Raw genomic sequence first — 11,085 nt, forward strand, 5'->3', positions numbered from 1 at the left:
ACTACAGCTCTGCAAAACTGAATAATTCCAATAAGCAGACATCTAAGTTTTTAAAATTATCCACTAAAATCTGTACTGTATATGTCAGGATATATAGGACTACAGTTCAAGACTCTCTGGGCAAACATGGCATAAAGCATCAAGGGTGAAGAAAAGAATTGAACAGCAAACAGTAAAACTTTAGGAACACTTTAGGATAGCCTCTATATACTCCATATATACAAACGCATAATTTCCATCATCTATTTGTAGCTCCTACTAATGTAACCACTGCAAAGTAAAGCTCTCCTTTAGTTTATGTTTAGTGAAATTACAATGAGAAATTGCAAAGTGAAAGGAAGAAACTATCCTTGAAAGAAAGAAAGCATATATAAGCTACCTGCTGGGAAAAGCTTGGAAGCAACCCTCAAATGATTTAAAACAACAAGTATGAAATCTTTTTGTATTCCTGACTTTAACAAAGATCAAAGAATCATGTGCTGTGGGAGAAAACATCATGTAATAACTTGTGGCATAGATTTATTTCCTTAGAGTCTGAATACAATGAACATTAACAGTCTACTCTACAACAACATATAATAGGAATCCATCATTAGCCTAAGTTGATCAGTCTGGACATTTGGAAGAGCATTTATTCTTTCCCACCTATCTCCCTTTGAGATAAAATAGCTACATGTCCCATAACCAGATCTGAGGAATGTATGCATACATTCCATTCTCTCCCTCAAATAATACAATGATTCATGTAAGAGCAGGAATCATAGCATATATCAAAGCACAGCAAAGTATCTTTTTAACATACAGCACTGCACTGGGCATTGCAATGGTCTGACTCAATAATTTCGACTCATCAATCAATTCTTAATAATTATAATGTATAAAATATAATTTGCTTACTTCTGATTTATTAGTCCGAGGACAAATATGTTATGTGATGTGTGCAACATGCGACAGTGCGAACCCAGCCAAACTTGTCTTTTAATAATAAACTAGGATAACAAGTGTAACAAGTATTAAAACAAGTCACCGTTCCGCAAAATCTTTTTTCGCCCCCTCTCCTGAGTTGATCTGGTTTTGGAAAAAAAGCACCGGCTTGGTCGATCACAACAAGCCCTTCGTATTTCAGCACTAAAGGTACAGCAGAATCTTTCCTAAATCGATTCCCTCCCGATCCAACACGCGAGATAGCAACGCATCCTGGATGAGGAGGGGACGGGGGCGGGGGGGGGGAGGCTGCGGGATTGTGGTTTTGACAGCGCCCAGGAGCAGGAAAGGGCAGAGAGGGAATAACAATTTGAGGGGCAGTTTCATTCACTATTCACTATTTCCCCCACACCCCCTACCCGGGTAGGAAAGACGATCCCCGCGCTCCCTTACCTAGGCAGGCACCCGAAACAAGGGCTGTAGCCGTCAGGGCTCCGGCCGAAGCGCCATAAATCTTTTTGGCATTCGCCACCAAGAAGGGGGCATGCTCTTGAAGGCAACTGGCTACCCCGATGTGGTAGATCCCGAGGAATCCGCAGCCGGCGAAGGAGATATTCCAGGTGGAGCCCGGCGGGTACATCTCCTCGCCTCCCCGCCACCAATTTAGTCGCACGCCCGGGAGGAGGCGCGGGTGGTGGTGGTGGTGGTGGGGAGGGGAGACCACGGCTGGGAACGGGAGAGCGCCGGAACCCAGCAAGGTGTCCACGGGCGCGGGCAAAGGCAAAGAGGAGGCTCGGAGCAGCTCTCAGACCAGCCACCGGCGGAGTTGCCTGCCCTTCCGGGACTCTGGTTCACCTCACCCTCCGCGCCGGCTTTTTTTTTTTTTTTTCTCTCCCTTCCCCACTGCTCGGTCGCCACTCCGCTCTTCCTCCAATCGCCTTGCGCCTAATCGGCGACTGCTCGCCGAGGAAACGTTATATGAGGTGCTTTGCTGCTTGCGGCGGGGAGGAGGAGAAGGAGGAGGAGCTCGGGGTGGTGACAACCTCCCCCCCCCCACCCTTCAAGCTGGCCAGGGAGCAAACAAACAAACAAGCAGCGCCAGCCCCGGCTAATGGCTGCTGCGTTAGATAACGCCACCCAGCTCGGGGCGGAGTCCGGATCCTAGAAGTCTGGCGGGAGGAGCGGCGGGGAGGTGGGGGTCCTTTGGGGACCCGCCGGCGGGCGGGCACAACAAAGAAGCGGGTGCGGTGGATTCTCAGAAAGCCGGGGGCGTTCCGAGACGGCAGCCAATAAGGGCGTGCGTGGGGCAAGCTGGGCAACCTATACAGTATTCCTCGGAGTTTGTGGCTGGGGCTGCCGCCCCTTGCGACCCAGCTTAAGTTTATTTAGTGGTACCTTTTGTCTCCTCCCCGGGGTCCTGCTTCCTAACGTGAAGGGCTTCTACTGTTAATGCGCATTGTGACGATTCTTGCGACGTAAGCGGTGGAAGAGAAAGGGTGCAGGGGAAGGACTGGGGTGTTCGCCTTCTTTTATGCTGCTCGCATTGAATGAAATGGGGCATATTCTCTCCAATCCTTGCAAGGTAAACTCTAAATGTTAGTCAGAAAGTCCAGTTGCCTCTTGGAAAAAAAAGGGGGGAAAAGCATCTTTGGGACAAGGTAATCTCTAGTTCCCCTAATACTGGGCGAATTCGATTCCTGGTGGTTCTAGAAAGCCTGGCCTTGAACAATACAGTATCTGTAGGTCAGCAATAGAGGTAATCCTCGATTTATGACCACAATTGAGCCCAAAATTTTGGTTGCTAAGTGAGACATTTGTTAAGTGAGTTTTGCCCAGGTGTGAAATCCAGCAGGTTCTGACAGGTTCTGGAGAACCGGTAACAGAAATTTTGAGTAGTTCAGAGAACCGGCAAATACCACCTCTGGCTGGCCCCAGAGTGGGGTGGGAATGGAGATTTTGCAATATCCTCCCTCCAGAAGTGGGGATTTTGCAGTATCCTTCCCCTGGAGTGGGGAGGGAATGGAGATTTTGCAGTATCCTTCCCCTGCCATGCCCACCAAGCCACTCCCACCAAGCCACATCACGCCCACCAAGCGGTAATAAAAAAAATTGGATTTCACCACTGGTTTTGCCCCATTTTACGACCTTTTCCCCCCACAGTTGTTTAATGAATCATTACAGTAGCTGAGTTAGCAAGGTAATTGTTAAGTGAATCTGGCCTGTCAAATTGATTTTGCCCTGTCAAAAGGTTGCAAAAGGGGATCATATGACCTTGAGACACAGTAACGGTCACAAATCTGAACCGGCTGCCAAGCATCTGAATTTTGATCACAAGATCGTAGGGGATGCTACAAAGGTCGTAAGTGTGAAAAATGGTCATGTCACTTTTTTCAGGGCCATTGTAAGTTTGAACGGTCACTAAACAAACTGTTGTAGGTTGAGGACTACCTGTATCTGGAGGATTGCCACAGGAGGGCAAGAGGGCCTCCTGGATGAAAGAGAATTAATTGCCTTTGAGCAAAATCAAACAGTTTTCCGGTGGATAAGGGCTAATCCCAATTAATCTTACTATGGATCACACTGAGTACATGATGATAAAACTTGCTCCCCAGGAAATAAACACACATAGGTTAGCTTTACAAAGTAGTATAAGATCGTCTAGCACCCAGTACATCATGTACTTAACATTGTGACATTGATTAGTGGAGGCGGGGGAAGAGCTCTGTTAGTCTGTGCCCATAACACAAACAAAGTCTAATTAAATTGCATAAGCTTGAAGGTACTACCAAGCTTAAAGTCCCTTTTCCTGACATATTTACTATCGTTAGTGTCCATTTTTGTCAGATAGAAGGACAAGTCTAACTGGATATTAAGTGGAAGGTGCTTACAACATATTAGTGGAAATAGGTAGGAGAAGACCAGCTGCTTTATGACTTACTAAGTGATACCTGAGTTTTATAGACCAGCAGTTAAATAAGTCATGATTAAAAGCTAAAAACTTCATTTTCCTGGAACTCAAAAGAACCAAGCTGATTCAGAATCTGCTGACACATGTTAAATTATTGTTTGTAGAAAGAACCATAGTTATCACAATTCACATAATACACTCCTAAGCAAAGGACATTATAGTTTAGTGAGATATATGAACCACCAAATAACAGTCTCTCAGATTAGCCTGCTTCAAATAATTCTGACGATTAAATTGAAAAGACAATCATGTATACCTGTTTGAGACCCTGTAAAACAGGGGTGTCAAACTCGTGTCATCAAGTGATGTATCATGACTTTCTTCCCGCATTGGAGTACAAGGATTAAAAATGGCTCCTTAATCTTCTAGTCCTACAGCCAAATACTGAGACCTGGAATTTCATTAGAAACCAGGTGTTGGGGAATAGGGGGTGGCAAAGGGGATTATATTTTCCACTTCATTCAGTAATTGAAGATTGATGCCCTAGTCCAGGGATGTCAAACTCCCAGCCCACAGGCTGGATGCATCACACGCTGGCCAAGTCCATGCCCGGTTTAGCAAAGGGGGTGGGGAATCCTGATACATCACGTGACACCGCCATGACGACATGAGTTTGACACCCCTTGCCCTGCCAAACCATTTATTTTATTCCTTAAAGGAAGACTAGGTTCTTTTCCTCTGAAAATGGGAAAATAGCCTTTGATTTGTTGAGAAAAAGATTATGAAAGATGAAGACAGTTTTGTTTTGCTATGTTCTAATGTTCCTTTTTCCAACATTCAGAGAAATGCTTGTCAGAGATGATGTATTTAGAACAAAAATCTTCTACTTGGATGATCCAGAAGCTAGAATCTCTCTTGATGGTTTCCCCCACTTACCCTTCCTCAGGGGATTGTTCCTACGCAATCAGAGGAGGTGAAATGGAGATCTATAATTTCCATGTAAGCCTAATCTTTTTTTTCCTAGAAAAGACTGAAATCCAGGGGGATCTAGCTTTTATTTTATTTCTTGAAGATTATATAGGGCTGAAAGAATAACATGGCATAGAATTCACTTAGTAAGTTTTTGAGCAATTCCGTAGTTAGGTAGAATTAAACTAGTTATACAGTAAGTGAGTAGCACTGAACTGCAGAAAATGTTCATGAAGTTTTGTAAAGTATTTTTTGAAACTCCACTGATTTAAAAGTAATTATTCAGCCTTTAGCCATTTTTCTTTATAGTTGGGCCTTAATAAAATTGGAAGATTGGAACTACCATCTTAAAGCAGTGATAGACAATCCACAGACCACACATGGGCCACTAATTCTATGTTTGCATCTTTAACCTGCTATCAAAAATACATTGTTGGCATTCAGGATCCTGCTGGAGGTATTCCAATGTTGGTTCCACAATAAAGACTCCTTATAGACAATAAATATATTTATGGCTTCCAATATACTCCTGGAGTAAATGATATCTGAAGTGAAGGCAAGTCAATTTTAAGAGTGGGCAGAGGTCCAGCAAAGCCCAGCAAGCTCACTTTTTTAAAAGTAACCTAAGATTTTTTCTCTTTTTGACACATGATTTTAAAAGGGATCCTCTCCATTTAGCCTGGGTTCTTTCTCTTCCATCACACAAGAGAAAAGAATCTCCCCTGGCTGGCTTCTACAAGAGAAGAATCTGCCACTCTAGTCCTGCCTGGAATAAGGACTAGTGAATCAGAAGGAGTACCTGCCTTGGAAAATGTAGTGAATTGGGATGATGTCTTAGCTACTGGTTTGTAACCATAAGTTTTATTTTGTTTTATATATATTGTGTGTTTATGTATACAGGGCCTTCTTTCTGGCAGGACATTTTCCTATCTCCTTTCCTCATCATCATTTTAATGCTGAACTGGTTCCTTAATTGTTAATATAGATGATAAGTACACATTTTACTAGTACATAATTCTGCAAGAGAAGTAACCTTAGATGCCTTGCAGCTCTGACTAGAAATGAGAGATGGAGAATCTTCCTCTTTCTCTACCAAAAGACAAATAGGGAGAAAATTTGCCCCATAGGAAAAATGATAATCACATCCTGTTAAGAGACATCTTCCTCAATTTTGAGAGACTGCAACGGTAGAGACGGTGGAAGAAGAGCTTAGGGCATTGGTAGTGGAGGGGGTGGGATGGAATATCAAATGCAAAACATGTCTGAGATGGTGCATAGTCGCTGTGGATCCATGGTAGCATCTCAAATGGAAGAGAAGCAACATTGGGAGACAGTCGTGAGAGAGAGCTAGAAGGGTTAACTCTCCACACTCCCACACATGAAAGTGCCATCACAATGTCCGTCTGATAATAAGGGAACTGAGTTAACCAACAACTAGCTCTTTGGAAATGAAGGAGCACTCAAGGTAGCTCCTAAGTTGAGATAAACATGACTCAACCTAAACCCATGATGGCGAACCTATGGCACGCGTGTCACTGCTGGCACGCAGAGCCCTCTCTGCAGGCACGTGAGCCGTCGCCCAGCTCATGTCCACTGCGCATGCACACGTGCCTCCTGCCAGCCAGCTGATTTTTGGGATGCGTAGGGGGCGGGGCACATGCAGGAGTCGTGCACGCATGCGCAGGGGGTGGGGAAGGGTGGGAGAGCGGGGCACGCATTCCAGAAGTGCAGAAACGGGCCTGTTTCTGGCCTCTGCAGGGGAATCCGTTTTTGCCCTCCCAGAGGCTCAGGGAAAGCCTCCGGAGCCTGGCAAGGGCGAAAAACGGGCCTACTGGAAGTTCCAGAAGTCCGGAAATGAGCTCGAGGAAAGCCTGTGGAGTCCCCCGCCGTGGTGCAGGTTGCTAAAATTTTTGAATCCCATCCCTTGCACACATGCGCAGGGGGGGGCGGAGGGGTCACTGGGGGCAGATGCATGTGGGGGGGGCGCATTGCAAGAGAAAATGGTTAGCCGTCACTGACCTAAACAAAGCAACCAGAATACTAAATCAACAGGCATTACAGTAATGAAAATGGATCACAATTAGTTTGTATCTAGAATGGACTTTTACTTTTCAACCTCTTTCAAGCCTTCAGAACAGATTTAAGCAGCTAGTTTAGCCAGAGTCAAGATCAGATAATGTTTATTAAAGTATACCATACTCTTTTTAGAAATAATTGGTCATAACTGTAAAATATTTTTGTGGCATTTTATCTACACAGTACTAAACTCTCATATCTTTTAATTTTTAACTGGGCAAAATGGTACATCATAGGGCAAAACATTTTCAAACAAGGTACCTCGAATGATTAGCTTACAGAATACAAGCAAAATTTGGACCCTTGACTCCCATGGAATTGAAATTTGACAAAATACAAAATGTCATAAAACTTCTCCCATGGTGAACTTTGGACTGTGCTACACAGTTCAACATGGGCTACTTTCAAAGCAGATACATTTCTGAATATCTCTCTGAATTTTTAAGAATTTCCAATACAATAGAAGCTTTGCCATTACAGGAATTTAATTAAAGGGATTTAATTAGATAAAGGGATTGAAGAATTTGTTAAGGAAATATATCTGAGATGACCACCCAGAAAATGACAGGTTTGTCTAGTTTTGTTTTATTTATTAGCATTTGTTAAAATCAAATTCTTTGGCCACCTAATGAGAAGGAAGGACTCTCTGGAGAAGAGGCTAATGCTGGGAAATATTGAGGGCAAAAGAAGAAGGGGACAACAGAGAACGAGGTGGCTGGATGGAGTCACTGAAGCAGTCGGCGTGAGCTTAAATGGACTCCAGAGGATGGTAGAGGACAGGAAGGCCTGGAGGAACATTGTCCATGGGGTCGCAATGGCTCAGACACGACTTCGCAACTAACAACAAATTTGTTAAAGTATGTACTTTTTAAATCTACAGTTCATTTCAATTCAGTTAATGATTAAATTTATTCTAAACAGTCTTGTTGCTGGTAGACTGGTTATAAGTTGACTCATTGAATCTTTATGATCATTAAGTGATTGGAAAGATATCTTAATATCTCTTCCAGTAAACCCTGAATACGTAGCATAGCGTCTTACGCAAAATCACTTTGTGATATTAACTACATTCCAGTTCACTTCAAGATTTCAATCACACTATGGGAAGATAGATTGGCAGTCATTGTTGGAAAAATATGAATGCTTTCTTACACAAAAATATTGTTGTGGTTGCTAAGCTCTTGAGTAGCTGCATGAATGAACCTGAGATACAGTAATTTGTATCTCTGAAATGGATTTTAGTAACTTTTCTATAGGATGCTCCATCTCAAGTTTTTTGATCTTTGCAAGGAGGTATCCAATATTATTTTCTTTACAATGTGTCAGGAACCAAATAGGTGAAGCCAGGGCACACAATAAAAGATTGAACTAAAATTTAAATAAAACTCTATTAAATGGAGGAACTATAGACTTGCACCAGATTTAGTATTTCTATTGAAATACTAAATAAATAATTACAGTGATAAATTTGGGCAGAATGTCAACAACCACCCCCATGCCTCTAAGGAGTGAAAAGATTATTGGGGGCAGACTGGCGCATAGCACACAATGTCTTAGACATTTTCTCTTAACCAAATGAACTAAGGATTAAATGTGAGTTTACCTAGAGCCTTTAATAAATCTCTGGAACTGAACTCTGATCTTCTACAGCCCAGGCTATTGTTTTATAGCACGAAGATGGAGTTACATTTTTACCTCTGTTCTACCGGTATATACATACATTGAAAATTTGTATTTATTTTGGACTGATTCCGGGTGTATATAGGCATTCTACAAAAAGCTGTTTTAAAAAGGCAAATGAGATAACTGGTCCAGCTAAAATAATGTGTTCTCTCTTTCAAACCATGGCTCAATTCCTTTAATATCTTTGTTAGCAACCACAACCTTGTCCTTTGAGCATTGGATAAGGAGTATTCATCACTGCCCTATATTATTATTATTATTATTATTATTATTATTATTATTATTGCTACTACTACTACTACTATTACTATTACTATTATTATTAAAAAATACACAGGTGGTCCTAAACTTACAGCCATAATTTGGACCAGAACTTCTGTTGCTAAACAATGTGGTGGTGAAGTGACTCACACCTGATTTTACAACTTTTTTGCCAAGGTATCCCTATTGACTTTGCTCGTTGGAAATCCTGGGAATGTCACAGATGGCAATTGTGATCCCACTACAAACATAACATACTGGTTCCCAAATTCCTGAATTTTGGGACTGTGAGGATGGAATTACTTGTTTTTTAGTGCCATCGTAATGTCAGTTATTAAACGGAAGAATGTTAAGTCAAGCGCTTACATTCATAGGTGTTTTATGAGCTGAAAATTAGGTATTAGCGGCAGTTTATGAACTTGCTTTAGTAACATCAGGCTTTTGCATCAAATGCATTAGAACTACAAACAGGTATTGAGTCTTTTCTTTTTTATAAGCATCCTCAGTCTGCTGTTTTTTCTAGGGCTGTGCCTTCTAGATATGCCAATTTACAATTCCTGGCTACATGATGATGGAAAATATAATCTATAGAGAGCATCATCTTCAGGAAAGTTTTAATTTTTCCTGAAAAATCTATGACCAACATGTTTCTATAGCACACAAGTTGTTTATTGTGTTTTTAAAAACTCTATATTTTGTATATAACCTTGTATATAACAGGGTGCAGTATCTGTACAGTAATGAAACTATATGATCAGCATGCAGCTGATTAGATTGTACTCAGTTTCAATTTCATTTGAAACAAAACACTTAATGAGAGAACTTAAAAACCTCAACAGGATGAGAATTGGCATTACAAGGAAATCCCGGGTCCGTAGTCAAATTGTGGAGTAGGAAGTGTATAAAAAGCAGCGGAAACCATTTCCATTGTATTACTCCGAAAGAACATAATTGTATGAAGTTACTATGAAAGAGCTTGATCTGAAGGCAACTCAGTTCTTGTTTAAAGCATAGTATTGGCTGGTCTGGAAGCTGATCCATATTTGGGATGCAGGCAGAAAAGTCTGTCTTAAGTCAGTATCAACTTATACCGTACATAATGGAATATGTACCAGAGCTCCAATGACATCTATATTAGCGAAGTAGAATCTTACAAATACGTTAATTAATCCGTTTGACCTGGTAATTTAGTATATAAAAAACAGCTCCTTAAAATCATACAAAGATGTATTGTTCTTGAGAAGTCTCTAATGCTGGGAAAAGTGGAAGAATGACCAGCACTAAGGCAAACAGACTACATTGCACTGCAATGGGTGCACTATTAAAAAGATCTTCAATTTAGGCAGTGGATAATTAAAAGCTGATTACAGGTATTAAAATTAGGTCATTTTCTCCAGAAAGGTGCCCAGTTGAAGATGTACAAATGCATTTCTACTGTTACTGCCTTTTCTCACTGCCAACATTTGTTAAGAAAATACTGAGCATTCTGCTCAAATACTTGATGCTTCATTAGTTGTGTAGCTATTCTAGATTTTGTATTCTTATGGAATGGCTTGTTTACTACCTAATGGGCCCCTTGTCTTGATTAAATCCCAATACATATTTTGCTGAATTTCTGAATGGGAACCTCAGGCTATCTTTTTAGATGTAACTATTTTAACAATTATTAAAAATTTGGATTATATCAATTGCATTTAGGCTAATTAAATACAAACATGAGAATCCTTTACAGGAAAAATGTCTTTATAAAATTGTTGAGAAGATACCTCACAATTAGATAATTTGTTGGAATAAAATATATTCAGAAAATAATCCCAGAAAACCAGTGCCTCACAAAGAAATGCTGTAAGCAAAATAAGCTTTGCATGCAGGTTCCTGGAATATTTAGATACGTTAGGAAAAAAGAATTCTGTTTACAATTTAGATATCGTGTGCTCAATATTTTGATTATAAACTATGGTGTACAAAGCACAGTAATTGAATGCATATAGCACATAAGTAGCTAATACTAATTCTTTTTCCTATTTTTCTCCAGAACAATCCTGTCAGGTCATATTATATTAGCTATTACTTTGTTCAAGTTAGCACATCCTCTATCCATTTACATTAAAAGTATTAAAACAAGTGGTAGGATACCAATGCCAACTGTCACATGGTCACATAAGGGCAGCAAACAAGAGTCTTAAGATCTAGTCCATAAAAGGGAGTAGTTTATCATGGACTGACAGCACTAAGTGTTGAAAGGTCAGCTAGAAGATATTGTA

At 41.0% G+C, this 11,085-nt stretch overlaps 1 protein-coding gene and 1 long non-coding RNA gene across 2 annotated transcripts in view; one reads left to right on the plus strand and one right to left on the minus strand.

Moving 5' to 3' along the window:
* The window catches only part of PNPLA2 (patatin like domain 2, triacylglycerol lipase), a 50,352-nt gene extending 48,196 nt beyond the window's left edge, over positions 1 to 2,156 (minus strand). The window contains exon 1 of the mRNA XM_034416820.3: positions 1,378 to 2,156. Coding sequence (XP_034272711.1) covers positions 1,378 to 1,564 — 187 coding nt within the window. The 5' untranslated portion in view covers positions 1,565 to 2,156. The remainder of the gene's footprint in view (positions 1 to 1,377) is intronic.
* Positions 2,157 to 2,344: 188 nt separating this feature from the next.
* Positions 2,345 to 7,800, plus strand: LOC117665198 (uncharacterized). The gene is made up of 2 exons (XR_004591276.3): positions 2,345 to 2,506; positions 4,674 to 7,800. It is a non-coding gene; the product is annotated as an uncharacterized LOC117665198 (long non-coding RNA).
* Positions 7,801 to 11,085: the final 3,285 nt, after the last annotated feature.

This window comes from Pantherophis guttatus, chromosome 1, assembly GCF_059756535.1.
Source record: "Pantherophis guttatus breed Tessera chromosome 1, ASM5975653v1, whole genome shotgun sequence".
Taxonomy (NCBI): domain Eukaryota; kingdom Metazoa; phylum Chordata; class Lepidosauria; order Squamata; family Colubridae; genus Pantherophis; species Pantherophis guttatus.